The following is a 21,353-nucleotide window of genomic DNA, read 5'->3' on the forward strand; positions in this document are numbered from 1 at the left end:
TGTCTAAAGGTAGAATATCTGGTGGCCTTTAAGGTGCCCTCAGCTATCCAGGATCCCTGCACAAGGCTGCAACATATGGCAAAACTTACAGGACATCTATATCCTTCTGGGCAGCAGAAGATCAGTTGGGATACCTTAGGGCATCCTCAAATGACACTGAACTCATGCTGTTGTGTGGGCAGCTGAACTGAGTCCTCCTCCCCACTGAATATAATGGCAGCTTAAACACTTAGGTATTTGATTTTTATCTGGTTCAGCATTACAGCGTAAACTTTCCCTAACTGTGTAGGAGCTGTCTTTGCAGTCACCTGAATTCACTGTGTACTGGCTAAAGAACCAAAGAAAAAAATCCACAGGATTTGCTTCAACAAGAACGCCAGGACTTAACCCTAAATACTTATTTATCTCATTTTTCACAATAGGAAGGTATGTAAGAATGAAGTCATTATAATTTTTGTCTGATCAATTTGTACAGTCTTTTGGTAAAAGGGACAATCAGGTCTTGACAGATGCAGTAATACCCAATGATGTGCCATTTAAATGTAATTTGAAAATTTACACATAGAGCTGATATTCTTATTCATATTCATATTTTAGTTATCCACTCTTTTAAATATTTCAAAACACACCAAATGACCCCACTCATACATCCATTATACTGGAAAACATAAAGTCATAAAGTCATAAAATGACTCTTTCCAAAATGTAACCAAGCAGACTGTGTTGCTGAAATGCTTCATTCTTTGCAGTTGTTATTGCATGCCACTGCACTGAATATAAGCTATTCTGTTGTAAAATTAATGGCTTACTTTATTCTTTCTTTCTGGCTGTAAAACTAATGTCTTACTTTCTTCTGTTGGCAAGGGTTTCTTCACCGTCTCTTGAGAACATCTTCAGCCCTTCATTATCTTTGTTCTGATCAAAAGAGCAACTTGGAGACTGTGCAGGCTTCCTTACAGGAGGGCCACATACCTTGTTCACCTAAAGGAAAAATATTCATAAGAAGGAAAGAACATATGTAAGCAAAAAATATTACATATCCCTCAATTCAGTTTAAGTCCATTTTAATAAGAAAGAAAGTCTGTGGGCATATGCTAAAGATTAGCTACAAAAAATATCATTAGTTATCATACTTGTCAACAGTATGTCTATAATGAATGCAGTAAATACAATTCTATTTCATTTTATAAAAGAAAAGAACAAACAAAATCACTCCTTTTGAAGGAATATAAGGGGTATAAGCAAGTCACCATGTGTATTTTATTGAATGTGGCTTTTTTGCTTTTTATCAAGAAACTGTATTTTTATGCAGACAGTGACAGTAACTTCAGAGATCACAATGTGTTGTGAACAGCAGCATATTTCCATTTTTCTGTATTACACCCCAATCACATTTTTTAATATGTATTGAACTCTGTGATTTCTTTCAGGGTTGATGAATTATTATGGCACGTTCAGCACAGTTACTCAGAGCATATAGTGAACACTTAGCATGGTGGAAACCTGCATTACAACTTTGCAAGATGTAAATTTAATGATCCAAGATGCATGTTTAATGATTCAGACCACAGATGTTGAAAATACCAAGGGATTTTATATGCCTGGTTTTCTGATCCAGATGTCAATAGATACAAATTCACATGAATGCCCATTTTCTTCTTTGTAAAATGTGATAGTGAGCATTTTGTGCTATAGACGATACCAGTTCATGTTCATAGCTCATTATTCTTCCTAGTCACTGAAGAAAAATAATTAGTGCCATACATATTTATTAAGTATGAGATTCTTCATGGTGAGGATCACATCAGACAGTATGTTAAACAGACTGAAGAGCACATATCTTCTTTAACCTAGCATGTATGCAGTACTGAAAAACTAATACTGCATGTGATTTATTAAAACTCGGTTTTGATAAGGAGTCAACCTTCTTAAAAGGGACAGAGGAGATCACTTTGGGCTCTACAGTAGGTATCCAGTTTTTGAAAGACAAACACAGGCAAACTGCTTTCACAAGAAAGAGGAAAGTATATATATATTACAAAACAGGGATTATCGTTCCCTGCTGCATTTTTTATCTCCAAATACAAGAACAGAGAAAGAAAATTAATCTTATGTTTCAAGTTACAATTACACATGTTAATGACTATCACACAATTTTATGCCTAAAAACTGATATGGTGTTGGTTAAGATACATATTTGAAATTTAAAATTAAGTGAACATATCCAGTTTTGGTGTTTTTCTTTGCTGTTACGCATGGTGGTGTAACTGGTGTAAAAATGGAAGACTTGTTGAATGTTACTAGCTTAGAAAAAATTCTGAAGGAATCAGAATTACTACTACATATCAATAAGCCTTATGAATAGAAAGTGAGAGTAAAGTTGAAGGTGAAAAGTCCTTTCTGGCTGTGAATCATGTGTCTTAATTTAGGTGGTCAATATGTAGCTTTAATTCCCTTCAAATGAGGTGCATGAATTTACAGTTGCCTCTCGACATATGGTTAACAGGATACACCTTACACATCATGTTAAATATTCACCTCACCATTTCCTATCAGAATCAGTGTCTTGCTGGAGAGCATCTTGCATTTGTGCCTGCCCTCAAATTCAGTTTCAGATCTCCCTCACACTTCTTCTACAGCTTCCCCTGTTAGTTCTTCTTCAGAGCAGATTACCCTACGCTCTTCCTGATTTTTAATGGGCTCCCATTCCCTCCTTCCCCCTGCATGCTCTTTCTAGGCTTCACCTATTCTTGTGCAAGCTTGCCCCGTAAGTGCAACATTTTTCCAGCCACTGCAGCAGTCTATCCCCTCAGCCACTCTGCAGCAATCTAAAAACACACTTTTGTCATTTTACTTGACTCACTTTGCTCATACTGTCTACTGAAGTGACACTGGCGTGGGAGTGTTATAGGCATGATCAGTTTTTATGACAAAGCAACTGATGTTTTGGGTTGCCTCCGTCCTAGCTTGCCATACGCTCTTTAACAAGTTTTGCCTCATCAAGAATAAAAATAAGGGTTTAACAAATAGTGAGCGTCAGATCCAGATGTTTGGGAAGGAGCATCTGTCTCATGACAGGCACAGGTTAGGTGTGTACGTTGTGCCAACTTTGGCCCTTGGATGTCTGAAAGAGATTCCACAGCTGTCCTGGCACTCTCAGAGAACTGCAGGGTGTGAGCCTGTGAGGGACAGAGGAACATGGTGTCAGCGATTTACCAGCTAATACAGGCTCTGAGGAGGTGAGTGATGGTCCTTTGGGAAAGAGGAAAAGGAAAAGGGGAAAAGGGGAAGGGATATTTAGCTCCAGCTATAAGAAACTGAAAAAACATATGTATTTGTTGCTCCATATGTATTCCTATTGCTCCTCTAGGAAGGCAGGAGAATCCACAGATATCTATATTCCTTGAAATTAAAATAAAATGTCTTTATGTTTTACTCCAACTAAAATGAACAAATAAAGAAAATGAGTAGTTTTTACAGTCATAGTGGCTTGCAGTACGGACAATGTTCATTTTATACATTATATGGCTGCTTCAAAATACTATCTCATGACCTTTCTCTCTGTTTACTCACTTTGAGTGAATGTCTCAAGAAATGCATAGCATGATTTGGGGAATTTTGCATTCACTGATACATTTACAAATAAACCTTTGTTTCAAATATAAAATCTTTTTTAAAAAATAGTCTTATATAAGCTTTGCATACATATCTATGGAATATTCTGAAAATACCATTAGTTAAATTGTAAGAAGTGCCTGTGCAGCACCACACACACCTTTGCCATTCCCACAAAGAAGTACATGCCAGTAGTCATACTGCTGAGAGCTGTTATATTAATGATAGCAACATCTCTTGCAGCTGAAAGTTACCTCACTAACTTTTAGCAAAGTCACTTCCTTCTTCAGACAGAGTTTCTGCAGAGTGAGCTACTTCAGCATGTACAAGCAGGTACTCTGATAATGTCTTTGTCTGTTACCTTTCTCTTTTTTTTTATTTTTATTTAAAACCCTGGGAACACTGTCTGCCTGGCTAGCTTTGTGTGGTGTTGGTTTCTTCATTTTATTTGACACGCTACACTTGCATCACTCACCCACCTGAACCTGATCTGTTGCTTTTTTGTTTGTTTGTTTTGTTTTTGTGTTTGGTTTTTTTTTTCAGCTGTTCACTGGTGGCTGTCATCTTTATGTCATATTCAAACCATTAACTGTACATGGATGCCAGATGTACCTTTGCCTCCCTCACTGGCCCAGTCTTCACTGTCACACAGTTTCTTCAGTAAGCTGTTGTGCACATTAAAAGGTCCTGTAGTACTATCTTGCCTTCAGATGCCTGTTATGTCTGTGAGACAAATACTTTAAAACTAAAATGTCAGAATTTCATTTTCCACTGTAGAGCTGATGATACACTTAAAAAAAAAAAAAAAAAAAAAAAAAAAAGCAGGCACACTTTTCCATAATAACGTCTACTGGTTTTCGTATGTATTCTTTAAGTATCTGGAAAGTGTACATGGTACAAGTGTAATGCCAGTTAGTTGTATTTCCACCATTTCCAGAAGGATTTTAACAGCCTTTAGCCACATTGCCTCAGTATTCTTAGCCTTTGGGCTGTAAAAAAATCATCCAGTGCTATTACTGTCAGTCCTTGGAGGCAAAGACTTGAATCTTCACTTTGGGAGAAGGGGGTTGCTCTCACTACACTAATGAGCTAACAAATGATCATTTTGCAGCCATATCTGATCAGAATGTATTCTTATCATCCTGCCCTCCAGTTGCGCTGAAAGGGTATTCACACTGAACACTCCCACAAACATCTGAGCATTTTTCTTGGCCACAAACACAAGATCCTTGAAAAGTATATGAAATGATTCTCAAAGGGGACTGAAAACGCCCTGAGGAAAATGACACTGAAACAATCACCAAAAATATTATTCTAAAGAGAATTACAAATCTCACCAAATTTCAGAAAGAATTAAAGACCACTGTAAAATTTTAAAACAGACAAGCCTAAGCAACTTCCTAGGATTTTTTCTTTTCTCCCCATCTCCCCACTTTGGTCCAATTTTCTTAAACAGATACTGCACAATATTTAATGGCATAAAAGGAAACCTCAGAAAATTATAAAACTCCTGATTTTCACAGTTCAGACAAACCTATTGTCATTATACTCAGCATGCTGTTATTATGCACAATTTGTATGCCACAGAATGATGACTGGGTTAATTAAAAGCTCTTGTAATAACCATGCAGTTAAATTGCAATTAGTGCCACACACGAACTTTATGACAGTTTGATTTTGCTTGGTGCAATTTAGTTGAACATCTCTGGTTACACACAGTTTGGAAAACTTCAGTGTCATAAACCTTTACATTTAAAGAGAGCTGGACAACGATGTGAGCATTATGTTGGTAACAGCAGGACACTGCCATATCAGTTCACAGGTTCAATAGGGCCAATTGGTCACATCCTTCGGGACCTTTTTGCACTGCAAAAATGGTTCTTCCTGACCTCAGCATTTCTACTGAAATTATTTCGCTTTTTTTTTTTTTTTAATTCTGAAATGCAATGATCATTCCTACGTTTAATTTAAAGACTGAAAATAAAAGTGTCACTCCCATTCACTAGACTAGGACACAGCCTGCTTGGTGTGCTTTCAGTAACTGACAGCTTTCGGTCTAGCTATCAGATCACAAATTTGCCATCACCCCTTACAGTTAAATCCCCTCAAACACTTGTGTGTGGGGGGAGGGGAAGCAGAACAATTTGTTGAAACTATATTACCAACAACAATAAAAATTGGGCTTAAGTGAATGTTTTTAGGTTTTCTAGGAATGCACAAGTTGAACACTTTCTTCAAGAAAGAGATTCTTGATGTCACAAGGGTTTCCAGCAACTAATTACTAACCAAACTGCCCAAAATGTTTATCCAGAAACACAAGGCAGTTCAAGTTTACAACATTTCCTGATTCAGATTCAAACCCTGCAAGCGGATGTGCAATCCTTGCAGGTAGATGGCTGTGCACCATACGGAGGAGAAAAAGAAGCGCAATACAGCAGCGCGCTCTGTCCTGCACCTCCTTCTGCTAGGCGGCCATTGCCAGCTGCAGAGGAAAGGACGGCTTCTTGGCGTTTGGCACTTTTTGATCATGTAAGCAGGTGACAATGACGATTTCTCAAAGCAAGATTAGCTTCTCCTCTTAACTTGTAATAATCCCCAGCCGAGCTCCTGCAGCAGGAGCCGGTATAACAACGCACTTGGCGCTCGTTTAACTTGCTTTTTCTTCTTTCAGTTAAACCACAAGAGGGAGCACCAACATTTCAGTATTTCCAAGGACTTGAGCAGGCTTTTATCGTTTATTGTTTGTAACAGTTGCTTATTTAATATTAAACTTCTTTTGCAAAGAAAAATGTATTTTGAGATGTCAGAGCGTGCAGAGGTGCATGAAAGAGTAAAGGACTCTCTAATGAGACAACGTTCAAGTTCTTAGATACCGTGAGAACAAGCATTTGTTAAAACTGTGTTTTTTCTTCAGAATGGGAAAAAGATGTTAATGAGATTGTATGAGGAAAGAGCAGTGGGGTGTCACCAGTACTAGCAACACAGGAAGAACATGGGGAAATACTGTATTGTTTTCTTTGTTAATTCTTTTTCTGCAACTAGTCTCTTTCTCTACTGTAGTCCCAGGATTCTTGGTAATACATCCTAATCATCCAAAGCTTTAAACTCCAGAGTTACTGCGGCAACCTAAAGTTTTATAACTTTCACTAACAGGTTTCATCATTTCACAGAATTTATGAGAGAAGTCCAACATAACCTAGAAGTGGAAAACGTGAACAACAGCCTAGAGCATTACAGACTAAAGCTGATAATTGAATGATGCTTGCACAAATTATTAAACGTTCAATTTATAATCACCTGCAAGACTTAAATGGACTTGTTAAATAATTCCGAATTAATGTTATTCAAAACTATAATTAAAAACTCAGCTGATACATGAGAAAGCGTATTTACAAATTTTTCAAGTAAGATGGAGTTGCGGTGGTTTTACCCAGCTGGGCAGCTGAACTCCACCACAACCACTCTCTCACTCTCCCTCCTCAAAGGAAAAGGGGGAGAAAATACAATGGAAAGAGCTCAAGGGTTGAGATAAGGACAGCGAGGTCACTCACCAATTATTGTCACAGTAAAACAGAGAGCATAAAGAGATTAATATAATAAATTGCCTGTCACTAGCAGACTAGAGCAGTGAGAAACTAAAAGCAAACTACTAACACCTTCCCCCATCCTCCCTCTTCTACCTCCTCCCCCCAAGCAGCACAGGGGAACAGGGAATGGGAGATGTGGTCAGCCTCAAAATGGGGGTTGTGTCCAGTGCAAAGCAGTAGTAGCCTCATCAGGAAAAAAAAAATAAAATAAAAAGAAAAGAGGATTATATGTTGGAAAAAAAAAAAAAAAAAAGGAAAATCTTTTCTGAGATATATAAATAAATGTACCACTGGAGAACTGATTATTCCACTGTGTTTGGTAGTAGTGGGGCATCAGTGTCATTGCCATGCACCTTTCTGGGAAATTAAATCTATACTCAAGATGGAGGACCAAAGAAGAGACAATAATACTAGGTGTATACACAATATATATGTATTTTTTTAATCTTTTTTTTTTTTTTTTTTTAAATAGGGGTTTGCAAAACACTGCTGTCCAAGCTGTTGGATTGGGACCCACAGTTCATGGCTTGCATGTGACTGAGACCTGTATCCTCCTCCTCTACCAAAACCAGTGCTTCAGCCTGGGTTCTTCAGGCTGGTCTCATGTCTTATCAGTCTTTAATTATCTCTGATTTCCTTCCTCGTTCTGTACATTGTGATTATAAAATAAAATCTGCTAGTTCATTAAGTATGAGTTACTTAATATAATTTTAATTTATATCTTCCACTTTTTAATTATCAAATCTTAAATTGTTTCAATTCTGCTGCTCCTTTCATGAGGGACTAACAGTAAGTCTGGCAGTAAAAAAGAGTTTCCTCTTCTGAATGAGGGTGAGAGGGAAGGAAGTGATTTTTTTTTTAATGGCTTAACGTTAGGGGAAATCCTAATGTTCTTGGCCAAGTTATCCTACAGCCAGAATACAGCACTGCCAGTTCAAACTCCTCAAAGGCAGTTCAACAAAACTGCTTCTTGTGAGAGGCTGCCAGCTCTCCCAATCCAAGTCTGCTTCAGTGGATGCCAAGGTGTTTCATTTATGTTCAGTGAAAACACTCTGTGGTTCTCCTCTGAAAAGCAATTATATAAAACCGGCAGTAGTCCTTTCCAAAGAACAGCTCCCTGTGTGTACTGAGACTGACATATCTGTGCTCTCTAGTGGTTAAAATATACTTTATTGCTCCTTATTTCTGTGTGCCCTGCAAGTATAGCTCTGACGTAGAGGGCTGACGTTATTCTGCCTTCTCGTCTGATACCCACAGAATTGTTCATTAAATCTAAATATAAGTCTATCCAGAGTCACCAACAGAAACTCAGTAGGAATGCAACCGTCAATGAAAAGCAGGAATGGGGCTCTATAGCCTTTATCAGACATGCTGCTCACTTAAAAGAAGAAACACATTATAATTTACAACACATAAAAGAGTTTGTGGAAGCAAAACAAGTTCACCGTGTTTGCATATTTGCTCTTTGTGCTTACACTTTGTGGCAGGCTCCAATTTAAGTTTCAAAATTGTGAAGGCAACAGTAGTTTTGAAAACAAGGTCTGCAACAGAAGTATGTATGTCAATAAAATCATGCACATTTACAGTAACAGTCATAATACATTATTTCATTCAGTGTAAGCCGCTGCCATCCATTCCTTAGATAACTGGAGGTCTACCTTTTCATGATAATAAAGAATCAAAAAAACACTGTTAGAAAAAAGTCTCTCTCATTTGAAAAAAAAAAAAGTCTCTCTCATTTGAACCTCAAAAAACATTTTTCTGTGAAGATCTTTATTATGTACAAAGCAGTCACTTATTCATACATGTATATGTCATGTAAGGGACCAAATTAGTCCAAAAAATTAATCTGCTTCACAATCTCTGGATTTGCCATCATATAGTTTTTCTCTTGCAGTACAAAGAGCTGATTTAAGGGCCAGCTGAGAACCAGAAGACTGCTCAGCTGAGTAGCTCACTGTTAATCTGTTTCAGAATAAAAAAGGAAGAGCAAAGAAAAAAAGAAAATACAGACTACAGAAAGGATTCGTGGTTCACTTCTTCCTTTACACTTGTTCAAGCTTCTTATTTGGCTTATGGAAAGGAGTGCAAAGCCTCCTTTCTTCTCTTTCTGCAAATACAAAGAACCACACTGTTGCATTTTCAGCCTCTTGGACCATCTTCCTCACCTTCAGTTAGTTTCCCAGTGAACACATTCAGACAGCTTGCCATGGTGCCAAAGCAGAATTAGACATCCAGTATGCCATCTAAACCCAGAATTTGACCGCAGTCCAGAATGCTTATTCCACACTATTTTTCAGACCTCTGAGTCTGAAAAGGTCAATGGAATGCAGTCAATGGAAAGAGGAGGATCATTTTGGATCTGTGCATTTTGTCTAAATTTTGCCCAACCTTCTGTTAAATGTGTCGTGTGTTCCCCCCCCCCCCCAAAAGAAGGTATATTAAGGACTCTATTATTTCCTGACAAAGCAGATCTCAATTTTAAAAAGGAAGTGCAGCAAACTTGAAGATATAACAAAAAATGTTTCAAATTGTGATGCACATTTGATTCAAGCACATTAAACAGGAATGCATAAAGCATGCCATGATATGTTTCTACATTATTTGGCAGTCTGTATTGAACTTACCTTACGCAAAACTGCACTGCTTGCTGTTGCTTGCCAAAGCCATGTCTGTGTTGATCGTGGGGGGGTGGAGGACAGCCTGCTCCACCAGGGGCCTCTCCACAGGCCTCAGGGGAACTGCTGCTCCTTGCCTGGAGCACCTCCTGCCCTCCTGCTGCACTGACCTGGGGGGCTGCAGGGCTGGTTCTCTCACTTTCTTTCTCGTTGCCCTCTCTCACAACTGCTGTGTAACATTTTTTAACCTTTCTCATATATGTTTTCCCAGAGGTGCCCACCCATGGCTGCTGGACCCAGCTGTGTCCTGTGGTGGGGCTGTTGGAGCCGGCTGGAAGTGGCTGTGTCTGGCGTGGGGCAGCCCCTCAGAGGAGCCCCGCAGCCCCCTGCCAGCACCGTGCCATGGACACCCAATAAAACGAGTATCTCCAGCGAAGCGTTGCAGAAGAGGAACCCAGGCAATTTGGCAAATGGATTGAAAGAAGCACAAGGCTTTTCAGAAAGGCGTGAGACGTGAACTTGACACTGGATTTGAACCTCTTCTCACCAAGGGTGAGAAATATGTTCTCTCGCATTTCCATAAATGAAAGGAAAATTGGCTGAACGAAGGGGAATTGGAAATGATGCATCTTGAAGCAGGTATTGAAAGCTGTGCCACCATATACTCAAATACTGAGAAGAAGAGAAATGAATGTAGCTGTCAACTTTATTTGATAGACATGGTTCCATGGCTTCATGTTCTGCTCTTGTATTTAAGAAGTTCTTGGCAGAAACAAGGACTTGCCACATATCTGTTGGTGTATCATAAACCTTAAAATAAAGACACTAACAGAATATTAACAAGCATATGTCCAACATAACTCATCATTTTTTTCTTCTTTCCAATTTGCATTTGAAAAGTGATGCCCTGCTAAATGAAAGGGATGGATCGTATCCTAACATATATTTTTTCCAAAATGCATGCATATTTATGGATGTATTACTGCTTCTGTTAATATTTATTCTACCCATAGTTGCAAACCTTTTTTTCTACACGTTAAAGGCAAATAAACCAATTGCAGTGGAAAAGGCACAAATTTTGAGCTGAATTCTACAGAACCGAGCATACAACAGGGATTCTGACAAACAAGAGATGCTGAGGGATGTTTGCTACCATTTTTATGTTAAATATGGTAGCACTATAAATGTCCATGCTGTTTTATAGATTTTGTCATTATTTGGAAAACACTGTTTTTAGTTACAAAGTCTATAAAACATTATGGGCATTTATAGTGGTAGAATATAGTGTGTTGTGAAGAGGGCAAGATTACAGAAACAAGGGAGATAAAGCAAGAAAAAATAAATGGGAAAACAGATAAGCAGAGTCTGGAAATGATTTCTTATGTGTAAGATGAAATGATGTAAACATACTCAATTGTTATCCTTTATACAAACATCTTTCAACTAATGTCTGCCATACCTGACTTTTTGTTGATCATTTCATATGTTTAAAGAATAAATTTAAGCATATATCTTCAAATTGTTTTATATTAGACAACAGAGCATTCTGTCTATTAGAACTTAACTTTGGTTTCCTCTATATTTCACTTTAGAGTTGGAAAAGACTTGCAAATCAAACTGTCTGTCATTTAGGCTATCAACATCACTGAACTTACACAACACCCATGAAAACCTCCATACAGAATTCCAGATTTTAACTTACATTTTTGATGCCCTGCGTAATTTATACACACCTAAAAATACAGTCAATGATGTCTCAGAAAATCAGCTCCTGAAAGTTGTTCTAAAACAGACCATGCTTCAGTATAGTAATCTCTAATGCTGTTTTGTATTTTTACTTTATTTGTGCACAGAAACCAGGACCCTTAGTTGTTTTTGTTTTTTTTTTATACAACCATGCAATAAATATGTATACAAAATATATATGTATATTAACATGTAAGTTTTCCATAATCCTCAGAGTTTCTGTAAAAATGTTTGTCAAAGACTACCACAGTAAATACTCTCAGGTTGCCTGGCACTAGGGAGACCTGGGTTTCTTTACTTGAAATTTATTTTCATTTTAAACACTGACTTTCTGTAAAACTTGTGTCATATTTTTCCATGTTGTATTTGCATTTATTTTCCTTAATACCTGCAGAAGTGGACTGTGAATTAGTTTGTATGTTGCTTTGTAAGTGCTTAGTATGCACAGGTTTCCTGAAAAAGGTCTTTATTTTTCCAGGCAATATTGTGATTGAGCATTGCTCATTTAAAACACCAAACAGCATAAAGTTTCAAGATCAATTATGAGACTATTCATCTTCGGATCAGCAGATGCATGCTTCTGTGGTCTTATAGGTGATGGTGTTGGTTTTTTTCCATTTTCATTTGGAACCCTGACCGCAAGTTTTATTCTCTTTCCTCAAAACTTTCAATAGTGTTCAAAATTTACCTTAAAATTCCTGTTATCCGATGCTAGCTGAGAAAAGTTTATACACTTCAGTGTTGCTGTGACTGCAGTGGTGAGAAATAACACTTGTGATCTCTTGGCTGCCCAGTGACTTCCCCTCTTCATGTCAAACATGAAACATGGCTTAAACCCTCCCACGCTTCTTACCAACTATTTTGGTAATTTCACTAGTTCCAAGCAAGTGATAAAAACTTGCTTTGTTGATTTTCACTGTTTTCAAAATTTTCTATTCTTTTTTCTTGTGATTGAAGCTCAGTTAAGCCTCTGGAGAAAGCCTCTTGACAGAAGCAAGGAGCTTTTCCACTTTGAAATACTGGGGAAGTGAAATATAACACTAGATGAATCTGAATTAGATGGAGGTCATGACTGCAGTACACTTGCTCCTTGCTACATTCAAAAAATGACTGATGTATAAAAATATTTTATATAAATTATTATATAAGCACACAGTTTTTCACAGCTGCAGTTGGATGCTTATCTGTGGATAGAGGGAAATGGAAGGTGATGGTGTTCAACTGTGTATTAAGTTAGGTATCAAACCTTCTTTTACAACACAATGAGATTAGAATACAGAAGTGTTTAAGATGAGGACTTTAAATTCAATTACTGTTCAGCAGCTTCCACAAATCAGTTTATATTGAACTTCTGAAGTAATTTAAATTTATCAATTTATCAAGTTATTTAAATTCAACAAAGTAAAGATGGCACAAACATAAGCCAAAAGCTTCAGGCAGAACTCCACAATTTTACTCCAAAGTCTGCTTTGCTGAAAATTACAAATTTCAGATTTTCCTTTTTTTCAAGAAGTATATGGCATGTAGCTCACTCTGGTTCTGTCTTTTGTAAATTGCTAATGGGAATACATGCTTGCTTAAAGTTAAAAGCACACAAGGCTGAATACAGTTACACATTTTGATATGATGAAAAATATAATTAATTTTATGATTAAAATTAAAGATATAATACAAATTGTAATTTTAAAATATAACTAGTTTTATAACTAAAGCACCCCCAGATCCCTTTCTGCTGAGCTGCTCTCCAGCCACTCTTCTCCCAGCCTTTACCTGTGTCCAGAATTACTCTGTCCCAGGTGCAGATCCTGGCATTTTCCTTTGTTGAACTTCATGCCGTTGATGACTGTCCAATGCTCCAGTGTATCTAGATCCTTCTGCAAGGGCCTCTTGTCCCTCCAGAAAGTCAACAGCACCTCCTACTTTGGTATCATCAGCAAACCTGCGGAGGATGCATTCTACCCCTGCATCCAGTTCACTGATAAAAATATTGAACAGAACTGGCTCCAGAACTGAGCCCTGGTAACACTGCTAGTGACCAGCTGCCAGCCAGGTGTAGACCCATTTCTTACAACCCTTTCATCTCTACTGTCAAGCCAGTTGTTGGCTCAGCATAGTTTGAACCTGTTCATCTCACAGTTGGATGATATGTTTTATCTATGGAAAGCTGGAAGAGACCTCTGGAAGATCATCTAGTTCAACAGCCCTGTTCAAGCAGGGTCAACCTGAACAAAGCAGCTACAACTTACCGCACCTGCAATATACACTGTATTCCTGATAAACTACGGGATGTTGCTGGCAGTGGAACCTGGCAATGACCTTGCTCCTCTGCTGCTGCTGTAGTGTAAGCCTGAGAAGAGCTGAATGTTGACAGAGTGTGGGGCACCTGCACATCTTCCCCAGGATCCACTTCCCTCATGCCTACTCATACTCCCTTTCATAGAATCACAGAATCATTGGGGTTGGAAAAGACCTCCAAGAAAATCTGGTCCAACGAACACCTTGCTACCAATGTCACCCACTAAACCATGTCCTTAAGCACCACGTCCAACATTTCCTTGAACACCCCCAGGGACGGTGACTCCAACACTTCCCTGGGCAACCTGTTCCAATGCCTGACTACTCTCTGAAAATAAATGTCTCCTAATTTCCAAACTAAACCTGTCCTTGCACAACTTGAGGCCATTCCCTCTAGTCCTATCACTAGTTATCTGCGCGGAGAGGCCAACCCCCAGCTCCCCACAACTTCCTATCAGGGAGTTGTAGAGAGCAATAAGGTCTCCCCTGAGACTCCTCTTCTCCAGACTCAACAACCCCAGTGCCCTCAGCCGCTCCTTACAGGACTTGTGTTCCAGGCCCTTCACCAGCTTTGTAGCCCTTCTCTGGACACGCTCCAGGGCCTCGATGACCCTCTTGTAGTGATGGGCCCAAAACTGAACACAGCACTCGAGGTGCAGCCTCACCAGAGCAGAGTAGAGGGGAAGGATCACTTCCCTGATCACTGCCCTGATCCTCCCTAACTCTCTCTGCATCCTATCTCAGAGAAAATCCTCCTTTGGAGTTAAACATGTCTGTTTTCCTTTCCAGCAAGAAACTGCAAGTAATCCACTATACATACAACACGGGCATACATACATACTTTTATATGCATAGTGTGGTTTGGCAATTCAATGCCAAAAGTAAGCATGCTATAAATCATCTTGTCTCCCTATCACCCAGACTGCTAGTGGCAACAGGACTGAAGTTTGGGAAGAGCTATCTAATCTAGGCCACTGGTCCTTACTATGGCCGTCCTGTGATAGAACACCATCTAACACAGACAGCACTTCTCCTTTCAGCCCCCACAAAGTGCAGCTGGAGACTTCTGTTACATGGGACTCTCTTGTGAACAGAGAGAGAGTGATCTCAAAGGTAATAAGAGCAATCACGACCGAGGAGCAGGAGCGTGTGTAAAAGGATGTCTGGGATTTGAATGCAGTAAGTTGTTCCTGATCTCAAGCTGCTTTTTTTTTTTAAACTACGGCATTGGAGAACTCCCTCATAATGATGCTGCCTGCATGTCTCTGCATTGTGCAAATGCTAAAATATGATGCCTACACAGCAGCAGATGAATCATAGACAGATGAAGTCAACTATTTGGAAAAGCCAGCTAGATATTTGGCTCTACTTATCTATTTCCAATCAGATAAAGTATGCCTAGAATGTCTGCAATAGAGAAATTTACTGTGCACTTTAAATACCAATAATATGTATAATAAACCAAAACAGTCATAAATTATATAGTGCAGTGTAATCTGCTGAATGTGTAAAATAATAACTGAATAGGTTACTCTGTAATAATTGCCAGTTTTGCTCTAGTATATACAGGAAATTAGGCTGTGAAATTATCTTTTCACATAGTTAATTCTTCTTATGTGTAGAACTTTTATTTCTTTTTAACTAGTGTTTTGATTTTCAGGCTACACTATTTCATAAAAACATCTAAACAGAATTTTTTATTACATTTAATTTACAAATAACAAAACCTTGAATGCATCAATTTCAAATGTTTCTCATTTCATGTTATATTAAGGGAATGAGAAGACTGAGGTGGCAAGAGAAAATGCATAAAGTTAAGGTTAAAGCCCTTATCCATTTTGATAAAGGTTATGCAGCATTCCCATTCATAGTCCTCAAAATCAAGGAATGATGAATTGCTGATTACTCCAGCCATGAGTCAAAATAAAAGAAGTTGGTGGTAAAATACTTACTGTAGTTGATAACAAATGTGTGTCTCTTCTGTGTGTATGTGCACTGAAACATATGGAAATAGTATTAGAAGACATTCATATGGCAGTGTTTAATTAGACAGACTGAATTGTTTTAGGGTAAATGTTTATTATTTTCCTCATTTACTGCACTTTTCTGAATTTTCATTTTTAATGGAAGTGCTTTTTTTTTTCTTCTATTTTCCTGAATTTTCATTAGATGGTTAACTCTTAAGTTTTTCAAACAAAATCACGGGCAGATATTTTAAATAAAACTTAGAAGTACAGCCTAATATTTTCCTTATAGTAAAATATTGTATCTCTGATTGTTATCAAATCAACAACTGTTTTTGGTAAACACTGTACTGTGTGTTCTTATAGGCATCCGATACAGACGTTCATTTCAGGTGGGCTGAAAATAGCTCATGAGCTACAACTTTGTTTTTAAGTGATGAATTTCAGATCTCTTTCATGACCTGATTTATGTAGTAAATTTATAATTAGCATTTTCCAGTATTAAGATTCCTTTAAAACAGAGCAATGAAAGTTTTATTTTTAATATGATCAAATAGCTTGTGAACTTATTTAACATGAATCCACTCTTAGCAAGCAACCGAAGTGCAGTAACTATGAAGCAGTATGCATAGTACTGCTATATTTGGAGGTATATAAGTAAATAAAATGGATTTAGATAGTAAGGCAGTGGATTCACAGGATAGCTATTTCAAAAGATGCCGATTTCTTGCAACTCTTTAAGTGCCTCAACCTGTCAAATTATGAAAGTTACTAAATATCCAGGTATGGCACTTCCCACAATTAGAAATACTGTTAATTTGGTCTTTTGTTGACTGTCAAGCTTCCTCCTTCCCCAAAATAAAAATTGCAATTGTACTGTGGCTTGCAAGTGTGCAAGTGTGTATTTGGGTCATCCAAATTGTTTTTCATTGCCTTCATTCAGTTTCTTTTTTAAATCTCAGGAATTAATTGGTTTAGTGCATTTCTATAAGTACTTTATATTCTGGAATGCCATTGAATAGGGTTGTGCAATTTGGCATTAGAAAAGCCCCAGTAAAAAGTGGCTACATAAACCAGATCCTAGAAGGAACAGAAAAACAAATATTCTATTGATAATGTTTTTTAATATCTCTCCTCATGGGAATATGAAATTCAACGTCACTACTGCAGCAATTCAGACTGCTTAGGTGTTTATAGCTAGTGTGGTGGTTTTACCCAGCTGGGCAGATGAACTCAACCACAACCATTCTCTCACTCCCCCTCCTCAAAGGAAACGGGGAAGGACATATGATGAAAAGGGTTCAAGAATTGAGATAAGGACAGGGAGACCATCCAGCAATTACTGTTACAGGCAAAACAGACTCAGCATGGGGAGATTAATATAATTTATTGCCTGTCACTAGCAGATTAGAAGACTGGGAAACTAAAAGCAAACTAAAAACACCTTCCGCCAACCATCCTGTACCACCTCCTCCCCGCGAGCAGCGCAAGGGAACAGGGAATGGGGGCTGCGGTCACTCCCTAACGCTTTGTCTTCGCCTCTCCTTCACAGTCCCTCCCTGCCCCTGCTCCACGTGGGGTCCCTCCCACGGGATGCCGTCCTTCCCAAACTGAGCTTGCGGGGGCTGCCCACAGGCAGCAGCTCTTCAAGCACTGCTCCCACACGGCTCCGTACCACGGGGTCCATCCCCCAGGAGCAAACTGCTCCAGCACGGGTCCCCCACGGGCGGCAGCTGCCCCCAGACCCCCTGCTCCTGCGTGGGCTCCTCTCCACGGGCTGCAGCTCCGGCCCGGGGCCTGCTCCTGCGGGGGCTCTCCATGGGCCGCAGCCTCCTCCAGGCCACATCCACCTGCTCCACCGGGGGCTCCTCCACGGGCTGCAGCGTGGAGATCTGCTCCGTGTGGGACCCGTGGGCTGCAGGGGGACAGCCTGCTCCACCAGGGGCCTCTCCACAGGACGCAGGGGAACTTGTGCTCCGGCTCCTGTAGTACCTCCTGCACTAACCTTGGTGTCTGCAGGGTTGTTTTTTACTCCTCTCTCTCCCAGTTGTGCAGCTTTTTTTTTTTTTTCTTTTCTTAAATCTGTTCTCGCAGAGGCTCAGTCAACACTGCTCACTGGCCCAGCCCTGGCCAGTGGTGGGTCCGTTTTGGAGGTGGCTGGAGCTGGCTCTGATCTGACATGGGGCAGCTGCTGGGCTCTGCTCAGAGAGGCCACCCCTGCAGCCTCCCTGCTACCAAGCCTTAGCCACACAAGCCCAATATAGCTAGTTATTTCAAGAAAAATAATAAGTAAGCAGAGTTCTAAATATAGTCTATTAGCTTCTTACTGCTGGCATTCTACAGCACAAGAAAGATTTTTTTTTTCTATTATCAACAGTATTAAAAAAAAGAGCAGGACAAAAGTCTCTTTCTGTACAATATAATCATGCACGTTTTCAGAAGACATATAACACGATTTCTTTCAGGATTAGGCTAAGATAAGAGAAATATATGCACATCTTTGTATGCATATATAGCTTTCTACATCATAGTCACATACTTCATTTTCCTCCAGATCCCCAAATCATGAGTGCCCAGAATATACAATAAACAACTAATCAATATTTCTTTTCATCTTTTACTCAGTATTAATCTCAGACACCGTTGATCTTTTGGGATTCAACAACAATAGCTTAATGTTAAGTTTAGTTTGGAGGAAAGATTTTAATTATAAAGGCTTATGCTTTTTCTCATTCTTTTCTTTACTGATCCCTTCCCTTCTTCCTTCAGCTCTTGCCTCAAAACCTCCTCTCAAGTCCTCCATGCTGCTTTACCCAGCACATGACAGCACAATTCCTAACACCATGAAACCAAACCAGGGCTCCCTGAACCAGCTTTTTTTTCAGCTTCCTAACCAGCATCCACACAGGGAAAGGGATGGAGAAACATAGCTGAGGATGATGCCAGACCAAGACTTAGCAAGCTAAGGTGAGGCTGGCTTAAGCTATCATTAAGCCACGATGTGAGTGACATGGGAACTTGCCTTTCCGTGGCATGTGACTCTACCTACCATCAGCACATGCATAAAGGGAACAAGTACATACTCTTCCACAGGGGACAATATGGTCCATCTACACTAGAACTTCAGAAATCTTACTAAAATCTCTCTTTTTCCTGCTGTCTCATGACTGAGATGCAGTGTCTAGCATCCGTAGATGCAGTGTCTAGCGTAACATCTGTAAAATGGAAGTAACATGAAACAATTTATAATCACTTGTAAAGTTTCCTTTTTTTTTTAATTTTTTTTTCCTTTCCCTTAAACAATGTTTAAATGTGTTACAAATTTCTTGCATATTCATTGGACTGTATGGTTGCCCTCATTGGGGATTTTCCTGCCTGTGCCATAGCTCACACAAATCGGCATGTGGCTTGGCACAGACAGCATAGGAAGAAGTTACAAGGTCCTATATAGAAACAGGCATTTTTACCTGTTATCCAGTGGATAACAACTGCACAATATCATCTTTTTCAATTATCTTAATAACAAACAGCTTATACTATTCTCGCTTTGTACGATGCTGCTCTCTTAAAACTCTATGGCATTACATTTGCATGATTGTACATGCAGAAGACTGCTAAAAATGTTTCTGTTTCAGCTCCTACTAGCTAAAAAGCATAGAGCCCGCTGCACTGAGCATAAACAGTGCATAAATGGGCATACGTAGGCTTCTGGAGCACAGAACAGAACCGGCATTAATTATATGCCAATATGTATACGCGAGCATATAGAAGTATGTGAATATTTGCACAATCCATAAATTTCCACTAGAGTCCATGGAATAGCATGGAAAAATGTCCAGGTATAAAGATGATGAACTTATGCTTCATTTATCTGTCAGTAAATGGAGCTGTGGGAGGAAGGAATTAAAGGTGTGAATTCAAAATAGGAAGAACAAAGGGAAAGAGAGATTGCAACTGTAGACAGTGTGGCACTGCCCTGCTGACCCAAGAAGAAAAGTGAACAAGTTGTAAATTACTGGGGAAAAAAAAAAAGTTTTGTAACAGGAAGTGGTGTTATGCAGGCATTGGTCTTTCCACACCAAACAGAACAACATAATGTATGAATATACACTAGATTTAAATACAGATAAACACACAGCATGTTAGAAATAAATCCTTTAAGTACACTTATTTACACAAACATACATATGATTAGATACAGAGCTATACAAATCCATGTATCACTGAACAGGATACACTGCTGATTCTTACATTAACATTTGCATATGCATATTCCATATTTCCATACATTTTAAGATATTTTTTCTTCTATCTGCTTCTTTAAGATTCAAAAAAAGTACTTACTGTGATGAAATTCAGCTTTAAAACTGCAGAGACTGCTGAATGCCTAAGCAAGCCATTATTTGCTAGCTCATAATCATCTTCTCTGTGTCTGTTAGGATCACTGATGCATTAATTGCTTATCTAAATTTGAAATAGTTCATGAGTCACTCTGAAGATAAATAAATAAATATTAATGAGCCAATTTCAACAGAAATCATATCCTCTTCTTCTAAAAGCTGAGAGACTGTCTTTATTCCATGTCAGAATCAGCTTTTATACCTAATGTATGGGCAAGTCTGAACTATACTCAAGCCATAATCAACAGATCAGTACTGACCAACTAAATCACCATGTTTGAAGGGATCGATGTATCACAGTCTTATTGACCAAATTACTTATCAAAGAAGGAACGAACTGATCAACTGTAACAAAGAGATTAAGTGAAAGATGCCATAAGGTTTATGAATAGTCTAAACAAATGGATCTGATGCAGACTGAGTGAAAAATGAATTTTTTAGCTTTTCAGGTTTGGAAATGATTTGATATGAAAAGATCTTACTGCAAAAGAAGTAAACAGTCAATCTTCAAGCAAATACATTGCCACAAAATATCACTGCATAAGAAATTTTTGTGTTTCTGATGTCTTGTGAGGGAAAGGGACAAGAAAGACATAAAGTTTTCAGAAATATCAAAATAAAGCATCTTGGTTTGGACCAATCTGAAATTTTCATAAAGCCAAAACACTGGGTGAAGGACTCTTCACCCATTTAGTTTTTCATTCAAATTGCATGAAAAATACTATTTTGGAGAGTAAAAACTTCCATTTTGAAAACACAAGTGTGCCAAGAGACTTTAAGCCTGGGGCAATGCTGGTATACGCTTCAAAATGCAACTCTAAATCTTGAGTGGGGAGCTTTTTTCATACCAAATGACCCAGCATGAAGCAGGAAAGAGGCCAATCCTTGAATCTTTACTTGGTTTTCCTAGCTTGTTCCTGAAAATTGTAGGGTAAACGATTTAAAATAATAATAAATAAAATCTTAAGAGGAGCAGGGACTATCTCTAAAAGGCAAATGTAGCTTGGGAACACATTAGGAATTGGACAGACATCAGTGAGGCATCTTTAAGCCAACATGTTAGAGAAAAACCTGTTCAAAAATCACAGTTTTTCTTAATACAGTTCAGCAGTTAGAGATTCTGGCTAA

General features: G+C 38.7%; 1 protein-coding gene across 44 annotated transcripts in view; it reads right to left on the reverse strand.

The window, feature by feature from the left end:
• The window catches only part of GPC5 (glypican 5), a 765,123-nt gene that overhangs the window by 591,566 nt on the left and 152,204 nt on the right, over positions 1–21,353 (reverse strand). For all 44 annotated transcript variants that reach the window (XR_013945420.1, XR_013945421.1, XR_013945422.1 and 41 more), the window contains one exon: positions 848–981. Coding sequence is in view for 38 of the 44 variants with exons in the window: in XM_080577273.1 (XP_080433399.1) it covers positions 848–981 (134 nt within the window). In the remaining 6 variants the exon portion in view is untranslated. The remainder of the gene's footprint in view (positions 1–847; positions 982–21,353) is intronic.

Source organism: Anser brachyrhynchus (assembly GCF_964034855.1).
Source record: "Anser brachyrhynchus genome assembly, chromosome: 1".
Lineage (NCBI taxonomy): Eukaryota > Metazoa > Chordata > Aves > Anseriformes > Anatidae > Anser > Anser brachyrhynchus.